The sequence below is a fragment of the Oxyura jamaicensis genome, chromosome 3, assembly GCF_011077185.1.
Source record: "Oxyura jamaicensis isolate SHBP4307 breed ruddy duck chromosome 3, BPBGC_Ojam_1.0, whole genome shotgun sequence".
In the NCBI taxonomy this organism is placed as follows: domain Eukaryota; kingdom Metazoa; phylum Chordata; class Aves; order Anseriformes; family Anatidae; genus Oxyura; species Oxyura jamaicensis.
The window spans coordinates 90,962,240-90,983,766 of NC_048895.1; the positions used below are offsets into that span (position 1 = coordinate 90,962,240).

A 21,527-nucleotide genomic window follows, 5' to 3' on the forward strand; every position below is an offset into this window, starting at 1 on the left:
CAATCCTTTTTGCGGCTATTCTTTTCATAGAAAACAATAAACAGTATTTTCAACAAAACAATGTGGAGCACTCAGGAGTCAGGCCAGTAACACAGACCTCCAACTTCCTTTTGAATAATAGAGAATCGGTGCGCTATTGCAGGACCCTCTCTGCAATACAAGCATACCAAGTATATTGATAGAAAAGCAGTATCATTTGTATGCTAGCTACAATACTCTTGAGTATGAATAAATCAGATCAGCTGCTTATAATCATAAGTCACACTATAGCCCCAAAGATATTCATGTGCATTATTACGTCCACTTTTATGTATGCTATCCTTAAAGAATTCACTCTCTCTCTGAAGTTTCTCTATCTTAATGTATTTTTAAAGTTCTGCTTTTCCTGCATACTCTACTAAAACTTACCAAGGAAAAAGGGAAGAACTTAAGTACAAATAGCAGAAGCTATTTTTTAGCATTGTTAGGAGGAAGGCTGTTGAGTTCAATGTATGGATATGAGGGAAGTGTCAGCAGTAACAGGGACTGTAATATTAGGTGTAATGCTTCCAAAGAACTGTTAATTGTTTTACTTCACATACTGAAGAAGAGCTTTTGAATCTTCCACAAACACCAAACACTAAGACCCAATTAAGAAAACACTCAAAACAAACTGTCAGCAAGAATCAGAGTTTCTACCCCATCAGCCTTTTAAGAGCTAGAATTTCCTTTCTCTTCCAGATCCAGACCTCTGACAAGTAACACATTCCAATAAACACACAAACACACTTTCTTTTTTATAAAGAGCATCAGGAGATTACTAGTACTGCAAAACACTATTAGGGGTCAAAGTCATCTGTGTTTTTTTCCTCTTCTGTTCTTCTGTCGACTCCCTTGCCTCTTCTCTCTCTCTCTCTCTCTCTCCCCTGCTGGTATGCATTTACATCTAGGTCACTTCATAACAACTAGAAAACGTGAAATTTGGTGTTGAATGGCTGGAGGTTACAACAGACATTTCATTGATTTCAAATAAAATGTCAGACATAAAATGAAGCATTCATTTCTATAATTATCACTGCTTAGTGATACTAAAATTTCACCTTGTTGAATCACCTTGTTGAAATAGAAGAGGGTAAAGAAACATATGAATATTTCCATAGAAGTAGCATGTTGAAGTCACTTTTTGGAAGAGAGGGTATGTTTTTGATAACAGAAATATTTTTTAATGAAACAAATAATAAATGCAGCAATTCTGGAAAGAAGTTCCAAGAGATTATTAAAACTGTAAGGCACAGTACACATTTTCACACTTGTGAATTGAATGTGCTCAGTCAAAAGTAAAATCACTGTTCTTGAAAAATCTCCTGTATTGCTTGACAGCTGGTTAGATGTTCCCTTGACAACTGCTCTGGTTAATCAAGGGTGTAAACGAGGCTGCTGTTTCAGTGTTTTTCAGGAGTCATTTGAGATTGTCTCTTTAATATCAACACTTTTTCAGTGAAGAATCATCTGTGTTTTTGTTGGGATTTTTTTTTCCCATGATGTATTATTAAGATGGGTTTCTGTTTATCAGCTTGAAGGAAAAAATAGCAAATAGTTTGAAAAGTAATCCTCCAATTGTAACATTAAAATGTGGACAGTAGTTTAAATGCTTTGTAATAATTTCTCAGAAGACTAAAAACCCCCACCTTCTGTCTTCTAGATATTGATTTAAATATATATATATATATATATATATCTTTCTATGACAATTTAGCTTGCATAAAATTAGAGACCAAATGTCTTCATAAAGCCTGGGTTTTTTTTTGTACCCACTGATCTGACCTTTTAATTTTATGTTTCTCCTTATGCTGTTAGAAATATGGCTGCACCTACAGCACTATACAGAAAATCTAATTACTATAAACTATATTTTTTTAAGTTTGTTTACACAACTGTGAATGCACCATCTTTAGATTATTACATTATGTAGTTATAATGCATGAATGCAGTTAAGAGTCTTCCAGAAGTTCCACTCTCTGGACCCATTCTCATCCGTATTGTCAAATATGTAATCAGTTTAAGATACTTTACTGTGTTTCCCTTGATATAAACTGGTAGCTGAAGCAATCATGCTATCAATTAGAGCTTAAGTCAGTCTTCCCAATGATTAGAAGAGACATCAGTGTTTTTTTGATCATACTTTCTATTGTGCTCCTTTAGTGCCACCTGGTGACCAGCTTGAAGAAAAAGAAATTACAATCATTTCTCATGTGGAGAAGTAGCTGTGATAATTTGAAATAAAACCTTTACTTGAGCAAGATTATACCAGGTGACAGATTTAGAAGTGCCTCAGTCTTTGCTAGTTTAAGAGGATTTCTTTTAATACAATTTCCAACCCAAATTAATTTCATTCTTTATATCTACAATTGTGTCATAGGTACAAGCATGTAAGGTAAACATTGCACTTTGTTAGAAATTCCGTGCTTGGTCACCTGATTAATCAAGTTGTAACTAGTAACTGCAGTAATCACTGTATGCAACTTCAGTTTTGTATCTGTCCGTCAGTCTTTTGTAAAGAACCAGCCCCTGTAGTAAACCCTTTGTTAATTCTTGTTCTTGACAAGAGCTTATATAAAATCCACAGCAGCTATGAAAAATCATGTTATTCTAAGCCAAACACAGAAAAGAAGTCTGAACCTCTTCTCATTTCAAGTCTGTGGAAACAAATATTCAGCTACATCAGGCCTGTACCTTAGCATTTACAGGAACAGGTTGGGCTCCACATGGCTCCAGACCTAGTTAGATTACTGTAAGAAATGCTCTGTATATCATTCCCATGCATCCTACACATACACATTTCCCATACCTACTCTCGACACACTCAGTTCTCTTCTGCTACGTGAAACCTTTTTATATCATTACAAGTGTGATGTGCATGAATCAGACCAATTTTGGTGCCTGACAAAATAATCCTGCAATAGGAATCATATTGCATTCTATTCAGTCACTGTCTCTGGAGGTAAAAATATGCCGGCTTTGAATGCAACTGAAATATGCCACTGAGATATGAGGCAGATGGACTGAAATGCCTTCAGCATCTAAACAAGTGAAAAAGCACAACTGAACTACAAATACGTCAAAATTTAAAGATGTCGGATTAGCCACTTTTATCTCAGGTGTTCTTTATGTGAGGTCAGTATCTCATAATAGGAGGTTAATTAGAAAAAGAAAGAAAAAATGTCAAGAGAATAAATCATCAGTTTGGTTTTATCTTTTCTAATGTAGATAGTGGATTTATATATATATATATATATGAGGTGTGTGTAATAATACTGCTGCATTTATCTAGCTGCAGGATTAAGACAGATTTAATCTTGATTTATAAGAGAAATATTATCCAGTTGTACAGCTAGATGAAGAGGCATTTTATTTCAGGTCATTTCTGCTGCAGAACATTTCAAGCACATTCTTTTCTCCATCATTGTTTTTAAAAACTAGAATAATTATCTTTCATATGTCCATATTTTACTACTTTGTGATTGCAAATGCTGTGGTAAATATAGAGACAGCATTTCTGTTTTAATTGCCATTTTTTCATTATTTTCATAATTTTCTCAGAAAGCTGTCTTTTGGGCTGAAATTTTCCATGCTCTGTCTCTTTTCAAAAGCTCTTCTAAGCATGTGTGAGTAATCTAGCAAACTCAAACAGTCCTAATTTTGTGGTAATGTAAGCATGAAAAATATTCACTTTTCTCGCATTTCAAATGACTTTTTCATTTCTGTGACATAAGACAGAGAGGAATTTCACGTATTATTTGCTTGGAAGTTCTTGCAGAGAAAGGAGCAAATGCTGAAGGCAGTGGTGACAGCAATCCTAACATGTGCTCCGGAATACAGGACAGTAGATTGCTGCTCACAGCCTCTGCTTTTTTCTCACAGCTCAGTCACTAATCTGCTGGCTGACATTAATCTAATCGGCTCTTCCCTTTGAGTTTTCATTGCCACATCTTAAAAAAAATACAGCTTTATGTTCTTTGTGAAGTTGAGACCTGATGTTCAAAATCACTGTGTAATAGCTGCTGCTTATAGGTATTTATTATTTCCATTTCTCTGACATGTTACTTTAAAAGTAGAATGAATCACCAGATATACCTGAGTAGGGATAACCATGTTAGCACATATATGATTTAGGATACCTGTGATTAGCTACATAAAGATACTGCAATAAAAAACACTTCAGCATTGAATAATCCTTAAAGGTTATTTTAATTGCACCTATTTTTATTTTTCTATGTATTTTTTCTTTCCTTTGCAAAGAATCAAAACAAGAGAAATTACGTACCCACAGCAGTGATAATGTTTGAATACCAGACATTTGCAATGAATATTTAAAATGCTGAATTCAGCTTGGTAGGCTCGTTGCTTGAAGCTGATCAAAGGGACATAGACCATGATGTTCTATTCTTTTCTATCAGGCAAACATTCTTATTTATGAATATTGCCACATCACTTAAAGCTTTATTTTTGTAAGTTGGACTATTGTCAAATGTGATATGTAGGGTTAAACTTTGAACTAATACATAAAATGCAGAATATGCAGATTTCAGAAACCTTTCTGAAAAGCAGGGACAAGGCAGGGGTGAGGAGGAGGCACTGCCATGGGTATATTAGGTTTATGACAAAAAATCCACCTCACCAGGTAAGTGTCAAGGAAAGGGTATGAGTTGGTTTTCCCCACAAGAATGGTAAATTTACTTCTACCTGAGAAAATTATCTTTATACACTGTGATTTTCCTGGAGCAGCAGAAATATTAGTAGGAATATTAAATGAAATTCAAGGTATTTTTAACATACCACAAATTGGCTGGAAATCAGAGTAGATAGAAGTACTTCCTCCAAAATTGTCCTTATACTGAATATTTAAAAAGGAAATCACAAATGCCCATTATTTATTGAGAAGGAGTTTGTGTTTACTCAGTCCACATTTTATAAAGAAATTGTGAAAATTAGCTAATCTTCAGAACAGCAGATATTGCTGCTGACTCCCTACATTAAAAATGAAATGTTATTATAACTTTATACTACATAAGAAGGAACTTAACCTAAAATATTAGCAACTTCATTTTTTAAAAAAACTAAAATTAAAGAAAAAATGAACATTTTTCAAATTCAGTTGAATAGTCTAAGAGTCTAGGTCACATTTTAAAGGGCAATCTGGAAGATGCCACTCATATACCTGTCTTATAAATAATTTTTAAAACATTGTTGTTCCTAATTCAAAAGTAGGAGAAGTATTGCATACTTACAAAGGTGAAATAATTTAACACATTTCAACCCCATGCAGCAGAAGGCAGTGAAAAGTCAATGAGTTGGTATTGACTGAAGTAGCTGTGGAACCAGAAGCAATATAGCCATTAGAAAGGCAGGATTTATTTGTATGGGTGCATCACCTGCTGATATAGACATACTGCCTATGTGACTTGTGTTGGTGGATGTACTGTTTTTTTCCTGCTCACTCAGATGTCACTGAACTGCAGTTAGTGTTAGAAATGTACCCATATTCATTAGGGGGCTGATACTATATCAATTTATGTCAATACAGTGTACCTAGTAACTTCACCCAGAGGTGAAAACTGAGACTCTGGATTTCATCCTGGATCTACAGATAGGATAGAAAGTAAAGCTGTAGACACAAGTAGAAAAGCAAAGCTCAAGGCATAACACAGGATAAATTATACCATGGCAGCAGACAAACAGGTGGTTGTACATGAGGAAGTTGGCATTCAAGAGTGTGGTAGGTTTTGCTGCGGTTCATCCAGGAGTAAATTTATCTTTGAAAGAGCTGAGGTATGTAGTTTCTAAGAGCAGTAATATGTGCTTGTAGTGTCCAGGACATCATGGGCTTTAAAATATGTCAACTCTTTTGTAAGTCTGAGGCCTGACATGAAGATTAATTTGCACCAACACAAAGCAGTTTATGAGATTCCTGACATTCTCTTAGTTTAGCTAAAAACATGGGAAATTTGGCAGTCCAAATAAATATAGAAATTTCTTTCAGAATCAAAATGTTGTGAAAATGTAGCATTTTTCTTGTTAAAGTCCTTACTCTGGAAACACATTGTATGTACAATTGTATGGATATGACTGAGTAGAGTTTGATGACTTATTGTGCATATAGTCAGTAAATGTGAACGAGGTTCCCAAAAGGAGGCCCATCACATTTTCTCTTAAAGTGTTTGAAAATTCAAACTGAGGATGGAAGTGGGAAGCACCTGTACAGAATTATCAAAGCTTAGTTTTAAAGAACCTATCAACTAATATTCTCATATTCTGCCATTGCTGCAGTAATGTTTATGCAAATTCCTTTCTAAATATTAAATATATATATTTAAAATATATATATATTTCAAAATCATCTTGTTGGATTGGATTTTTGTTATTGGTATTATTCATAACATTTCCTCAGATCTCATTATAGAAAGAACTTAAAGAATTTGGGGTGTCTGACTGAAAGTTCACTAGTGCTTGCTTTACAAATTCCCTTAACGTTATATTCTTCTTTATCTTTCAAGCTCAGTACCAGAGTTTATACTAACAGCATGCTTCCCAAGTAGTGATAACTATATAACTTCGTAATCTTGCTGCTCTGAGGTATGCAGTCTTTCATTTCTTACTCCATTTCTGTTTCCCCGGTAGGGCAGGAAAAGGAAATTTCCACCTATGGAGTTCAGCATCATTCAACATTGATGATACTTGTCCAACAATCCTCTGTACTAGGGAGACCACATGTCAGCCACACTTAGCACTTACAATTTACCAGTACCCACTTAAAGATCTCTTTCTTCTTCATCTCTGTATACATTTCAAAAACTAGAGTCAAGAACAGTAGGAAAGCAAATGGAAGAGGGGAATTAAAAGAAGAAACTTACATCTTTTGTCTCCTGGATAGTCCATGTAGCCATAAAACTAGAATTCATATTGTCCAAAGACTGTCATCCCTAATGGAAGCAGAAGCATCTTTTTCACCTTGCTTTTGCTGTATGAGATTCGAATACTCCTCTGTCAGTGGCATAAACAGTAATGAGATCTTCTGTTTCCTTCCAGCTATATGTTGCCTGTTAGCAGTCCTGAAGGGTACTGCATGATTGAAATAGCTGCAGATGGAAATCCTCCTGTACAACACAGACTCTCGCTCTCATATCAAGCATCTCAGGTGAGTCTGCAAAACATCAAAAAACAGTTATTTGCTTTGAACACACAGATATCATTATGTGCACTTACTTTCTCTTTAATATATCATTTCACATAAGGCATGCATAGTATTTCCAATGATTTCTTCAGCTTACCATACCCTGAAACGCCTGTTTCAGCTGTTTAAAGTCCATGAAAAGGACACTGATACTGCAAGAGGAAAAATAAAATGTTTGCAGTGTCACTGACTTAGGCCACGGTGCTGCTAGGAAGAATTCAGATAATGTCTAGCAGTAATCCTGGTTATTTTTATTTGCAATCCACACTGTATAGTGGAAGGCAGTTATGAATCATCACTGACTTAACCTGGTGTCAGAACTGTTGCTATGATTTGCCTTCTGAACAGTATTATAAATATGATTGTCTCCATTTTGAAACTGCTAACAGAAGACTCACCGTAAATGGGCAATAGGCCAACTTTCCCAGATCTAGAGATTTTCTGTTATTCTTTGTCTCCATTTTATCACCTGTTTTTGTTCTGCATTCTAACATCACAAGATTCTTTCTGCATGGTATATTTTAGGTGGTTTGGGACTTGAGAATTTGAACTATGATTGAGAGTTCACTTTATAAGTTTATTCACTAAGAGACAGTACAGTTAACTGTAGAGATACTAATCATGATGTGCATTGCATGGTATGCTCTGTCAATTAGTAATAGGATTTCTTCCCTGATCCTTCCTAGTCAATATTTGTGTTTGCTCAGTTTGATAGAAAGAATTAACTTATGTTAGATATTACTATTACCCCAATTTTTTCTCTTTTCCTAGCTTTGAGATGATCATCCCAGTTTTCTGAAAAGGTAGAAGGTTTCTTTTTCTGTCCCTTTATGTCTGGGGTCTATAACTATATCAGAAAGTAAATCTATCACTGTTGGCAGCTTCTGTGTAGAGAATCTGGAAAAAGCTCACCCATCAGTACATAAACATGTAGAGAAGCCAGCAATACCTTACTAAAGAAAAACTTACAGGCAGACACCTTTGATGTCATGCTCCATGTTCATACAGCAGAATCTTTCTGCCCCTAATCACGAAATTTCTTCCATTCATAAGAAGGTCCACGGCTCTTTATCGCTCTCTACAGTTGCCTTAAAGGAGGCTATAGAGAGGTGGACATCGGTCTCTTTGCCCAAGCACTGAGTGGTAAGACAAGAAGAAATGGCCTTAAGTTGCACCAGAGAAGGTTTAGATTGAATATTAGGGAAAATTTATTCACTGAAAGGGTTGTGTAGTATTGGAACAGGCTGCCCAGAGAAGTAGTTGAATCACCATCCTTGGAGGTCTTCAAAAAATGTGTAGATGTAGAGCTTAGTGACATGGCTTAATGGTAGACTTGGCAATGCTAGGTTAAAGTTTGGACTAGATGGTCTTAAATCTCTTTTCCAACCCAAATGATTCTATGATTCTTTTCTGTTTCTTTTTGTGGGGGTCCACAATTGTATTTCAGTTCATATGGATTTTTGAAGTGAATGTTCTGGTCACCCCCACTTAGCACACTTCAGTTCATGTTGCAGAGCAGTCTTGGACCATGCCAACTGAATTCTCTTAGAATAAAGACGTTCAAAAGATGCTCTCACTAAGTGCACTTACTGTTCTGTAACCACTAACATGTATTTCAAGGGACCAAATTGTATTTAATTCAGATAACCACTTACATGGTGTATAGTACAAATGTCAGATCTTCATGACTAACTATTGTGCTTTACAGATCTGTTTCTAACCTCCTGAAACCACTGTTTTCTTTACACTTACACAAGCAATGAAAGAAAAAAGGTTTCTTACCTCTAGGAGGACTGAGGAATTTTTTCCCCATAGTGGCCAAATTGATTTTCCTTACCACTATGGCTCCAGGTGAAGAAGGGCCATTTACAAATAAGTGTTAGAAAACATAAGCATTAGTATTAGGAAAGTTACAATAACATTACCATAATGTTATGTTAAGGCTGCTGGGTTATTAACAAGATTAACAGGAATTTTTCCTGTGTGCTTCCTTAAAATATATTCTGGTTGTGTTAGCTTAACTCAGAACAGGACCTTTACAGGAAAAAAATGTGCTTTATGGTGTACTAGCATGAGTGTGAACATCTAATATATTATGATAAAAACCATTGATGCAAGAAACTGAGGAGAGCCAACTGAAGTTATTCTGTGGTTCACTGGGTCTGCCCCCAGGTCATCACTTTTGTAAAATAAGTCCAATAATAAAAAGATTGTGCAAGAGAAGTGTTAGATACATACTTTTTTTTCTTTTTTTTTTTTTCTTTTTTTTTTTAATCATAGACATTGTACATTCCAGTCCAGTGCTTTGCTTAATTCTTGTAACAGGTTCACAGATGGAGAGAAAACGTCTGTCTGCAAATACTACTTACAAATCTTGTCCGAAACTATGCTGGTTTACAGCTATGTTTGATAGGAGAGAGAGTCAAGTGATATGAAATGAGTTTGACAAGTGCTGAACTGATGTCTTTGAATTCTTTCCATGTGAAAAATCTGATTTAATTTTATCCATGCTCTAAAAGGTTTAGGATTTTTTTTCATTTTCTTTTTAAATGAAAGTCATTGTAAGTAGAAGAATATCTGAAGACATTCATGTTCATTGTATCTCCAAATTTCACTGTAGATTGTCAGCAGCATAGTTCAAGCAGTGATAAAAGCCATGTAAGAAACAGCAAAACAAGATGATATAGATATGTGGAACCTAGACAAGTCAATATGATGTTTTCCTCCTTCTGCTCCTAAATTTTGCAGTTGGTGTCTGGATATGATATGAAGGGCTCCTTACTTATAAATTATCTCCTCACATAAATGATCTCTGTTTTACACATCCTATGATATATTTGTTATTCCACTGATTTATTCATACTTGAACTGACTAGGTTTCACTCATTTTCTGGATTGGTGGTATTGTATAAGTAAATGTATCACAGAATGATGATTTTTTTTTACCTGATTTTTAAATAATTATAAAAAATATATGATCTTTTCAATTCCTGACAGGCAAAGGAACTTAGGCATGGTGAAGCTCCATGTTAGAGCTCCACATAGTCAAACACCAACTTTAGGAGTGGAATTCACAGCACTAAATAAGTCACTTACAAAACTTTTATAAGTTATGGAAAAGGTTTTTCATCTTAGATAGGTAGCAGAAGAACACTAATATGACTTGGTCAGACCCAGTATGAAATAGTTCTGGGTGTTTCTTTGGTACCTTTACCAGGATGTTCTAGGCATTTGTGACTCTAAAATTTACCAACTAAACCTTTCCCTTTTCTCCTGGACTTCAGTATAGTGGTCCATTCTTTTGCCACTCGTTCAGGAAATGTAAAATCTTGATTGTATAATTCCTTTATTTTGGGGTTCTGTAGTTCCCCATTCCTAAGGAAAAGCTTTATCATTTAGTATACAGTTTCTCCTGTGTTCCTGTGCCAGCCCACAACCAAGATTGTAAAACTTCTAGTGTAGACTGAGGGAAACGCTAAGAAAACCTTAAACCATGTTTAAGGTTAGTTAAGTCCCAGAATTCAAATTTGTATTTCATAGAACATATGCTGTTTTGCACATTTGAAGATATGCACACACATAAAAAAGGTTCTTTGTATGAAGTAAAATTAAAAAAGAGAGTCACATTTAAAAAAAATCCTACAATCAAATATCATCCCTTTTGACCATCTTCAAGTAATGGCTGTTTCCTTATCTCTTATTATTCCTTCATTGCTTATAGTATCATCACATATCACATTCTTTTCTGCTGTTTCTCTTCTTGTTTCTGCAGATCACCTTTGGATCAATCTTTCTTGGAAATGTTCCTGTTCGTGAAGAGGTTCCTCGATGTGTTGGGCAAATACATGGCTATAAAGGATGCATTAGGGATTTTCAAGTTAACAACAAAGAATTGTTCATCATAGATGAGGCTCTTGGAGGGAGGAATGTTGAGAACTGTAATGTTCCAATATGTGAATATCATCCATGTCACAATGGTGGGACCTGCACAAGGTAAGAGTTACCATTTTATCATTTTATCATCTACTTACACAGTGGCATCCTTAATGAGAAATTATTACAATTTTCTGTGTAATAAAGTAATCACCTATCTTCTGTCCCGATAATGCTTCGTGACTTACCAGAGAGATTTTACACATTATTTGCTTACATGAAAACAGATATAAAATGTAATTACATTGTCCATGCTCCATGCATATTGGGTTGCTGCCAGAATTCCTTCATGGTCAACTAGTTCACCTATAAGGAATGGTGACTAAATCAAACTCTTTTTACAGTTAGGACCAAATCACATAAGGTCTCATTCTTCTGTCTAACGCCATATCCTGCTAGGCCCGTATCCTCACCCATCCTCACGGTGTTCTGGGTACACATCACATGCATTCATCACCATGCTATGAAAACATTAACAAGTGAGTCATCACCTTCAGCACTTATGCAAAAGTATGCTCAAAGAACCTTTGAAAGTTAAAATGCATCATAATGAAAGAAGAAACGGGATCCAAAAAACATGTGGACTAAAAGCACAGAGGATGGTGTTTCAGTTGAATGATGGTTCAGTTGAAGCACAGTAAGTTTTTAAGCCATAGTAACTTGTCTAAGGCACTCAGAATTTGAGAACTGCATTTCTGTTTAAAATTGATGGTGATTTGTAAGTAGCTGCCATGCCTGTTTTAAAAGTATTCAGGTTCTGCAGTTCTGACTTCATAACATATACTTGCCAGAACAGGATTTGCTTTTTCAGAGACTGATCATTCCTCTAGATGTCACAAAACAGATTGTGTCTCAGGACATGGAAGTCCCATTTGGATAGGTCGCTAGATAGGTGCAATTCCTGCATCCCAAAGTGTTGATGCTTCATTTTGTCCACAGTGTGTGCAACACAGCGCCATCAGTGTATACCATATAATTAACTAAGGAGAGAACAAATTGCTTCTGCTTTTCTGAGAAGTGATGAAATGTATGCGTGTGACACATCTACAAGATGTACTCTTGATGAGTCTTGTACCCATCTTCTACAATTTCTTTGTGCTGGATGTAAACAGGGTGACAAGGTGCTGGCAGGCATTTTACACGGACTCTGCCTGACAATGCCAGGGTCAGAAACCCATTTCTTCTCTTTACTGATCCCATTTTCCACAGCTTTCATCAGATTGAGGAGGTATGGAAGAATAATGACTTTTATACCTCCTGATCAGCCTTGTCAGGTCTGGCTCCAGAGTGTCTCTAATCTGGACATGAACACTCCTCAAAGTTTTTTCCTCCGAATCTATTGTCTTAAGACCTGAATTGATTGCTTCAATGACATCTCCCAAAATGAACGGTGAAATATTCTGTAAGAATAGGCTCTTCTGGTAATTCTTTCCAGACAATTCCTGCTAAAACTATTTAGGAATCTATTTATTAACGTAGTGTACGTAGTCTAACAAACTCTATAGAGTAAATAGATCCAACTTTAAAGCTGTAGTACTCATCACCTTTTTCCTAGTTACAAATGGTCTTTGATACTTGAAGCTGAAAGATGCTACTCTCTCCCTTAACTCCACAATAGTTTATTAGTTGCTTTATCCTAGAAACTAGTTGACAAACCAGTATTCAGATTGAGAGGAACCCTGTAGTGGTTCACACCATGTTATGTGTGGAGCTGGAGAACTGAAAAAACAGAGATGGATATTCTGTATATAGTTTCTAGGGAAAAAAATATCAGTCCCAGTGTTAAAGTGATGCATGTGGACTACACAACACTGTTATCTTCAGGTAATGATTTTATATTGATGACTGCAAGCAATAAGCTGTAAATAATCTATTGTTTTTACTTGTTACGGTTTTAGTAGCACGGGGCTGCAGGGGTGGCCTCTGTGAGCAGAGCCCAGCAGCTGCCCCATGTCAGATCAGAGACAGCTCCAGACGGGTCCAAAAGGGACCCTCTGCTGGCCAGAACCAGGCCAGGGAGGGATGCTGGGTGGGCCTATGGGAGAGCAGATTGAAGTAAGGGGAAAAAAATACTTCTGTAGAGAACCCCTGCAGGAGTAGGCCCTGGGCCGGAGCTGCAGCCCATGGAGAGGAGCCCACACAGGAGCAGAGGGTCTGGGGGGAGCTGCCACCCGTGGGGGACCCATGCTGGAGCAGTTTGCTCCTGGGGGTGGACCCTGTGGTACGGAGCCATGTGGGAGCAGTTCCTGAAGAGCTGCTGCCTGTGGGCAGCCCCCGCAGGCTCAGTTCAGGAAGGACGGCATCCCCTGGGAGGGACCCCACGGGAGCAGAGACTGACTGTGAAGGAGCATCAGAGATGAAGCATTAGACACTGAACACAGCCCCCATTCCCCTGCACCGCTTGGGGGGGAGGAGGTAGGAGAGAGTGGATGAGCAAGATGTGTTTGTTTTTTTTTTTGTTTGTTTTGTTTTGTTTTTCTCACTGCTCTGGCTTGTTAGTAATAGGAAATAAATTACATTTATCTTCCATATGCTGAGTCTGTTTGTCCTGTAGCAGTAATTGTTGAGACATCTCCCTGTCCCATTCTCAGCCCATGAGCCTTTTTTTCCATTGTATTATCTCCCCCTCTTGTGTTGAGGAAGGGGAGAGGTGGTGATGAGCTGCCCATCCACGTTAAACCACCACATCAATAGTAGTAAAAATATTCCCATCTCCATCATTAATTTTATCTACTTGCCTACTTATTACTGAAAACAACTTAGTTGTATTTATTTATTTATTTATTTTCAGATAAAACAAGCAGTAATTTGACACTTATAAAACTATTATTGACTTGTTTAAGATGTTGCCAGTTGTTTCACTTACACTGTTAAGTGGCAAGAAAAAAAGATTTTTTATTGCATGTTATTCTTCAGGTGCTTGGCAACTAATTAGAGCTTTTGCTTTTGAAAGGCCATGAAGTATTATATAATGAATAACTCAGCCATGTTTTATAATGAGCACTGGAACTTGTCAACACATACTGCTGTGCATAGACAGGTGTGTTTTATAAGAAACATTTTTACAGTCATTCTGAAATGAAAGTTACTTGCCTGACAAGGGTCAGACACAGCCCCAGGATGTCCAGGAAGGGCCATGGTGGTGGGCCACACAATCACCACTTTGCCACAGTATGAAATTAATGAATGCATCATATTGTGGAGGTCAGAATCTCTTGTTATTTTTATTCTTTTGAAGTTATGCTTATATAGTCATATCTATGCTCTAAGAGCCCCTCTGCTTTCATAAAATAAAGAAGTGTTATCACAATTCCATTTATATTTTGACTAAAAATCTGTGTGTAGCACAAAAGCCATTCTGTTTTAAACATATGCACTATCGAATGAGAGTTTTAGTATGAATCTAAATTTATAATTCTTTACATAACTGTTATTTTGTTATTTTTTAAAAACTATTCTCTTTCATTTGTAAATGCCCTGTGGCTTTTAGAAGCACTTTTGCACATTCACTAGCTCTTTCACTGCACTTTAAATCCATGCTAAATGTAGAATTCCAGAGAGTGGTTTATTTCAGAGGAAAAAAAATAACTATTCAGTAAATTTAGGACTTGAGTGGCATATAGTTCTATGACTAATTTTGTGAAATCAAAGTTCATTTTATTTTAAGTTCTGCTTTTGAAAGGGCATGGTAAGATTAACCTTGGAAGCTCTTAATATTCTGTGTTGCCCCTTCTTTGTGTGAGCCAGATGTTGCAAACCAAGCTTAGTGTTAATTAAGAAGACACATCTGTGTGTAGGAAATAAATTCATAAAATTACTTCACCAATGGTTTGACAATTGTCAGCTGCAATGCTGGTAGCATTTGATTAATACATTTGTTTTAAATTGTATAAAGACTCGGGAAAATGTAAACATAGACAAGCTTATTTTTTGTAGTGCGGAGTACTATCTCAAAGTTAATTGCTCCCCACGAACAATCATGTTTCCAGCGTCTCAGACTATTCTCACGGTGATTTTTCTTACTGTTGTTGTTCCCCATATATTGGTACAGCAGATGGATCCATTAATGTTAATCAATTAGCTAAGACTGAAAAATCAAACTCAATTAGCAATAAATTTCAATAGAGAGACACTTATCTTCAGATTTCAACCACGATGAATGCCATATGCACCAACTATGCCAGGAAAGCAAATTTTCAGTTTTGGTCCCTGAAAGTGCAAGAAATACCTCCCCAGAAATGTAGATTTCATTTGTAGGGTAACTTTACAACAGATAGGAATGGCCATATTTTAAATCATATTTCAGAAACTGTTTTCCACATTTTGAAAGACCATACCATTCTTTTTAAGTTTTAAAGAACTAATCCACCAAATGAGAAAATCAGTCTGAAGTTTTTCCCAAACTTCTTCTGAAAAGGTTTTAATGCCTTTTTTAAAGTTATAAAATTAATTTTAAATTAGCTTTCTTTTAAGTAAAAGGAAATTTTATAGTGGAATTTGATGAGTGATAGAATTCCATATATTTCAGCTCTTGAGAAGAGCAGGTTAAGTGACAACAAATTTCATGGTTTCTTTCTTCTCTATTCCCAGTTGTTATGGTTCTTGGAGACTCTAAAATGTTGTGCTAACTTTGTTTACATCTCATTTTCCATTTCAAAGGGGTTATTCAAATATTGACTCTTTCCCATTACATATGATAGAAATAATTCTTATGCTTCCTTGTGTCCATACGCCAGAAATGCATGTCAAGTCAGGTTTTAGCTGAAGGAATTCATCTAAAGGTAAACTTTTATCCCCTTTAAATGTGTTTTTCTCAGACTTTTAGCACAGGTCTATATTATCAATCTCAGAGAATCCGATTTTTGGTGGCTTTTTGAACTAAGGATTGTTGTATGAGAATAAGCTATTTCCCATTCTCAAAGCAGGGACCATTGAAGCACCTCCCAGGTAACACTAATAGTATTGTAAGTGAATTTTTAAGAACTGCTAATGGGTCTCCCATCACTGCTTTAGCTATAAGCTAAGAAAGGAACCAGGTATTCTGAAGTAGCAGAACTGATCATATTACAAGGATCTTTTCCTAGACCTCTTTTCTAGACTAGAAGACTCAGGCAAGAATGTTTTCCAGAACTCCCATTTTGTTGTTGATGCTGTTGTTGGATATACAAATATGAATCCTAGTTACATAGCACTAGGATCCATATTAAGTCCAGAAATAATGTTTTTAAGTTCTGCTGTGTTCAACTCCTGCACAAAGATAAACTAAAGAAAGGATTTAATTTTTATATAAGTAGATTTGAAAAGGAAGAAAAGGGAGTAGATTTCCAGATGGAAGTTGTGAATTCTTCTTCTGGACCCAGATATGTTGTTCATACCTTAAACTTTTTCAGAATTTCAGGCTCTATATGTGCCTAAGTAATACTGATTTGTGTAAAGAAGATATCCTGCTTCCTGCTTCCTTCCAAAGGGCTGGGTTTGAGTTAGCTCTGTCAATACTGAAGATGCTCACACACAAGTTTGACAACTCCAGCATTGGGTATTACTATTTCAATTCATGCTTCTACATGCCATTATTTAGGAAGACTCATCTGGGAGACTGAACTTGTTGGATCCTGTACATTTTATTAAATTAGATAGCTAGTGTAGCTGGAGTTTGCTACATATGAAAGATTCACATTTGGAAATCGATTGTTTTTTCTAATGCTTATGTTAAATTTGGCTTTGGTAAAATATATATATATATATTATTTAAGTTTAATTCCAAATTGTTTTATTTTTCTGATAGAGAGATTTTTCATTGTATCAGGTTCCACCTGATCTTAGGAAAAATAATGACTCTCTTACTCGGAACATCTGTCACATCATTTTTGAGGAGAATGAGAAAGAATACCATTGGTTTTCTTGAAATGACCAAAATTCTGTTAGACATACATTTATTACATCATACTTTTGTGGGAATGTCAAAGAGGCAAGCAAAAGAGAAAATTTAATCTACAGTTTTACTAACACTGTATATTAATAGATACTGTTGTATACGGTAGAACCTGACTGCTGTTCTTCCTAGTCCAACATAATTTCTATTTAAATTCATTCAAAATATGCAACTCTTTTACCGGGGATTAAAATGTGGTACACTTTTCACAATTTTTTAGCTTCAGAACCTCATTTTCTGACAGAACTATTGTTGAAATAACAAATTTTGTTGGTTGAATAATAGCATTAAAATCCAAATCCAAGCAAACAAGTTGGAAAAAGAGATGATCAAAGAGTAAACCTTCCTCTGTTTTTAATGTAGGCAGTACAGTGGTGGTTCTATTAAAAATGTCTGGAAAAAATCAATTTTTTCTGTTCTCAGATCTGCAGGTTTAGTATTCTATTAGTGTGAAAAGCAACATGCTGAAAACAGAGCATGCAGAAAAAGCAAGGATCCAAGTATAAATAGACTTTAAATTCCTCACTGTTTAGACAATGTGCAAGCTGTGCACAAAATTTGTTAAACGTGATGTTTATATATCATCTGAGTTCAATTGTATTTAAATCAGAGAAGCTGCCATAGCTCAAATTTTAGTGTTGGTATTGAAATATCAGTTAGTATCATTTTAATAGCAATCATTCTGGAATGATTTGACTCAATTCCCAGAAATACATGCAACATCATTTTCAAGGATTACTGCACAACCAAATTGGCATTTATGATAGCACTGCTTCCAGAAGGGGAATCTTATTTGCAGTAGCTTTAAAACATAAGATATCAGGAAAATGAATCAAACACTATCCTTCTCCAAAGTGACTGAGATGTTTACATGGATATATAACTACTCAAAACACTGTTCAGACATTTGTCCAACTAGAGAAGTAGTGCGTGCGTTTTTGTAAGAAGTTCACTGCTCTATAAATCCTGACAGTATAGCCAGCACTGTATTTATATGTTTTATCACATGTAGTAGATGTATGAAAAATGATAAATGTGCCACATTCTTTGTACTAATGGTCACCCAAAAGTCCACAGAGATAATGCTTTCAGTGAAAATGTGTATGTTTTCCATAAGGAACCATTGTAGGCTCTAGCTGTTTACTGTAAGATATCACAATAAAATTACAAGACTGGTACTGAGGAAGATGAATAATGCAGTATCTGTAATATATGTTAGAACATTTATTCCTTTGCTCCTAACTCAACACACACACCTACTAATGATAGATTTCTAGACTTCAAGCAATGAAAATCACATAAGGGAGGAAAAAAAAAATGACATTTCAGTCCTTACTAGCATGGTTGAATGGAGATTGAACAAGGTTCTGAATAACTGTTTGTGGAGCTTATCATGGAGAGTGAAGTTTATCTGAAGTGACCTCAGAGAACAGATTTTGATTATGGTTTTGAGAATCCTTCTTCACCTTTGGCATCTTGTTGAATAGAGAACTGAAAGTCACATGGTTAATATTCAGCCTGAATGTGGAGTGTCTGGATATGAGCTATAGTAGTGTTAGGAAATTTGTTTCTGTTACTTTATTTCTTTCTCAGTGACAGCATTTCAGTTCACTTTTTTAAAGTTCTGTTTAGAAAGATAGGAAACTGAATTTTATTTTTATGACTGTTAAGCCTTGTTTTTCTGGATTTCATTAAAAAAAAAAAAAAAACTTTATGATCATATGTACAGCTAAATACAAAGAGTGGCATACACGTAGTCACAGTTCTTATGTGCATGTCCATATGTTGTGTGTGCATGAATACAATACATTTAGATTAGGCTTCTTTTAGCTAGCCAAACCTAGCCAAAATATTTTCTCCTCCCTAGCTTTTAGGGAGGAGAAAAGACAGAAATAGAGGGAACATTCTGCCCGTACTGATTATCCACAGTTGTCCAGTTGAATATTCAAAGGCAAAGGTAAGCTCACTAGTCCCTTACTTTTTCCTCGCTGAGCATTTCTGTGGGTCAATACATGGGGTGCGTGTAAAGATAGTCTTACTCACAACTGAGTCCAGTTGTTTCATATTAAATATCAATCTTAAAACTTGTGAAAGAGTGAAATGGCTTTAGTTTTTATTTTTGCTAGGGAAGACCTATTGAGGTTGTATATTATTCTTAAGTGAAAGGGTGTGTGGAAGAACAATGTGTTATTTGTAAAGAATCCACAGACTTAAGAATTATCTGTGTCCTGCTAGAGAGTTAGTGCATCCCTGTACAAAAAAGATTGTCTTGTTCAAAACCATGTATGATAATACCACTCTTAAAGACTGATTCTCTCTACCTTCTCTGTAACCTTAGCAGATACAAGGATAAAGAGACCTTCAAACAAGAATCTGCTTCTTCAACCAGAACCTTCCTCAGATTATCTTGAAGTTTTATAGCAGAAGTTTGCACATGGTCTAATATGAGTCCATTGGCATTTTCCATAATCCATGAAGTCTTCTAGCATTGCTCTAGACTAGTTGTGGAACAATAAAAATCATAGAATCACATACTTTCACAACAGCACCTTAAAAGCTCATGAAATTATTTCCAGTATTAGCTATCTATTATTTATTTCATTTATTTATTAAACAGTATCAATGCTGTTCAGTTACCTGACTAGAATACTGTATTACTAGATAAAAAGCCCTTTATGGACAAGCTCCTCTTTGTAACAGTTGTATTTGTACTATTACCAGACTCCCTAGTCATACCTTGCTAAACTACACTTTTCAGATGCTCATAAGAGTGCAGCTGGTATGGCTTCTTTGCTACTTCAAGAACTGATAGCACTTAAGAGTTATGAGTTAGAGGATCAGAGAAGTCAAGGAATGATTTTTACTACTCCACAAGGCCTCAGTGTTCAATAAGGGATATGATGTTCTCTTGTATTCCGGTCACCTTCTCTGTATGCCCATCAATTTAGCCTTATTGTGTTCTTTGGAAAAATCATCTGGCTTGGAGGTCAGTGTTTGCACTAGGTTTCTTCTCACATTACCCTAGTAAGGCATTTTACAGTCAGATAAGAAAGTATTTCATTGTTCTGGAGGGAAGTTACACAGAAAACTGACCATATTGGTTCTTCTTATTGTCTTCTAATGCGCTTGTGTTATTTTCATTGGACCATATGAAATAGTCATACGAGTTTTTGGACATCCTACTCATTGCTGCACCTGAGCCACTTCTAAAGATATTAACATATAAATTACTTTAACAAATACTTTATTTTGGTGTGTACATGAAAGACTATAGAGCTGCTGGTAGTTTTTCACACTCATATTGGAATAGGTTGTAATAGCAATGAAATCAAATTCTGAAAAAGTCCAATTGGAAGGAGAGCTTCAGGCATCTCCCAGGGTGAAATATCCCAGACAGAGACAAGTTGGTCAGAATCAGGAATATTGTTTTAAGCAGTTAGTCAAATTGTAAGTTATAAGGGCTCCCCTATGTAGCACTGTTATTTAAATTAAATATCTCTACCTACACTCCTCCCAGAATTTTCTCAAGATTGCAGATGGGTATGCAAGCCTTCAGTTCAGAAGCTGTGGCCATGACTTCTCTTTCCAGTTTCCTTTGAGGCTGCTATTAGAGCATGAAGTTTCATATCTTAGTTACCATCTCACCATCTCTGCAGTAATCATCAGGAATTATGGAAGTGAGAGTTAAGTATCCATATAGGAACACATGTATGAACACATCCGTGTGTATATGCACTCAAACAGTTTAATTACCATTTGGTGGCTCTTCATAGTTCTTCAGCATGTATTGATCATTTATTTGTAATTGTCATATCTTCATTATACTATGGAGTTTTATAATACTTTGTTGGTGAGGGTGCAAAGGGCAATTGGATTTATTCTGTCTCCCACCAGTTGTAAGAGAACAACAGGGAAATAGGTAAGATCCCCAACAGACAATAATGATAATTAGAACATAATCTTGAGTACGGTGAGAGTGATACTGTTAATGAAATATAAACGAGCAACATTTGTTCAAGATGCACAATAGCTGTCTTGTAAATAGCCATTTTTTCTATTTTTCTTGATGACAATTTTTGCCCGGCATCTATTCATAGCTTTAATGTAATTTATTTTCTTCATAATTATACAAAGGAGAGTCTGGAAAAGCCAAAGAAAAGTCCCTGTAAGTCACACAGAAATATTCTGGGAACTATGGCATCAGTAACAGAGATTTTATTCTAAAATAAATTCTTCTTAACAGCAAGGGATTATAAGTTATAAACTGTTAGCATTTTTAACACAAATCTTCAGCTAAAACACAAAGACTGCTACTATCTGTAGGCTGAGGAATTTCCGTTTTTGTTGTTGTTGTTGTTGTTGTTGTTGTTGTTGTTTTGTAGTTGCATATGATATGGTAGTTTATCATCATTATATTTCAGTTGTCATACTTGTCCAATTATTCACCCACTT

The 21,527-nt window shown here is 35.7% G+C and overlaps 1 protein-coding gene and 1 long non-coding RNA gene across 2 annotated transcripts in view; one reads left to right on the forward strand and one right to left on the reverse strand.

The window, feature by feature from the left end:
• LOC118165220 overlaps positions 1-7,505 on the reverse strand; it is a 45,112-nt gene extending 37,607 nt beyond the window's left edge. Inside the window, exons 1-2 of the long non-coding RNA XR_004749923.1 lie at positions 7,308-7,505; positions 6,891-7,180 (exon numbers count right to left, since the gene is read on the reverse strand). This is a non-coding gene — a long non-coding RNA (uncharacterized LOC118165220). The remainder of the gene's footprint in view (positions 1-6,890; positions 7,181-7,307) is intronic.
• EYS (eyes shut homolog) overlaps positions 1-21,527 on the forward strand; it is an 883,205-nt gene that overhangs the window by 769,887 nt on the left and 91,791 nt on the right. The window contains exons 40-41 of the mRNA XM_035323172.1: positions 7,066-7,174; positions 10,983-11,203. Of these exons, the coding sequence (XP_035179063.1) occupies positions 7,066-7,174; positions 10,983-11,203 (330 nt within the window). The remainder of the gene's footprint in view (positions 1-7,065; positions 7,175-10,982; positions 11,204-21,527) is intronic.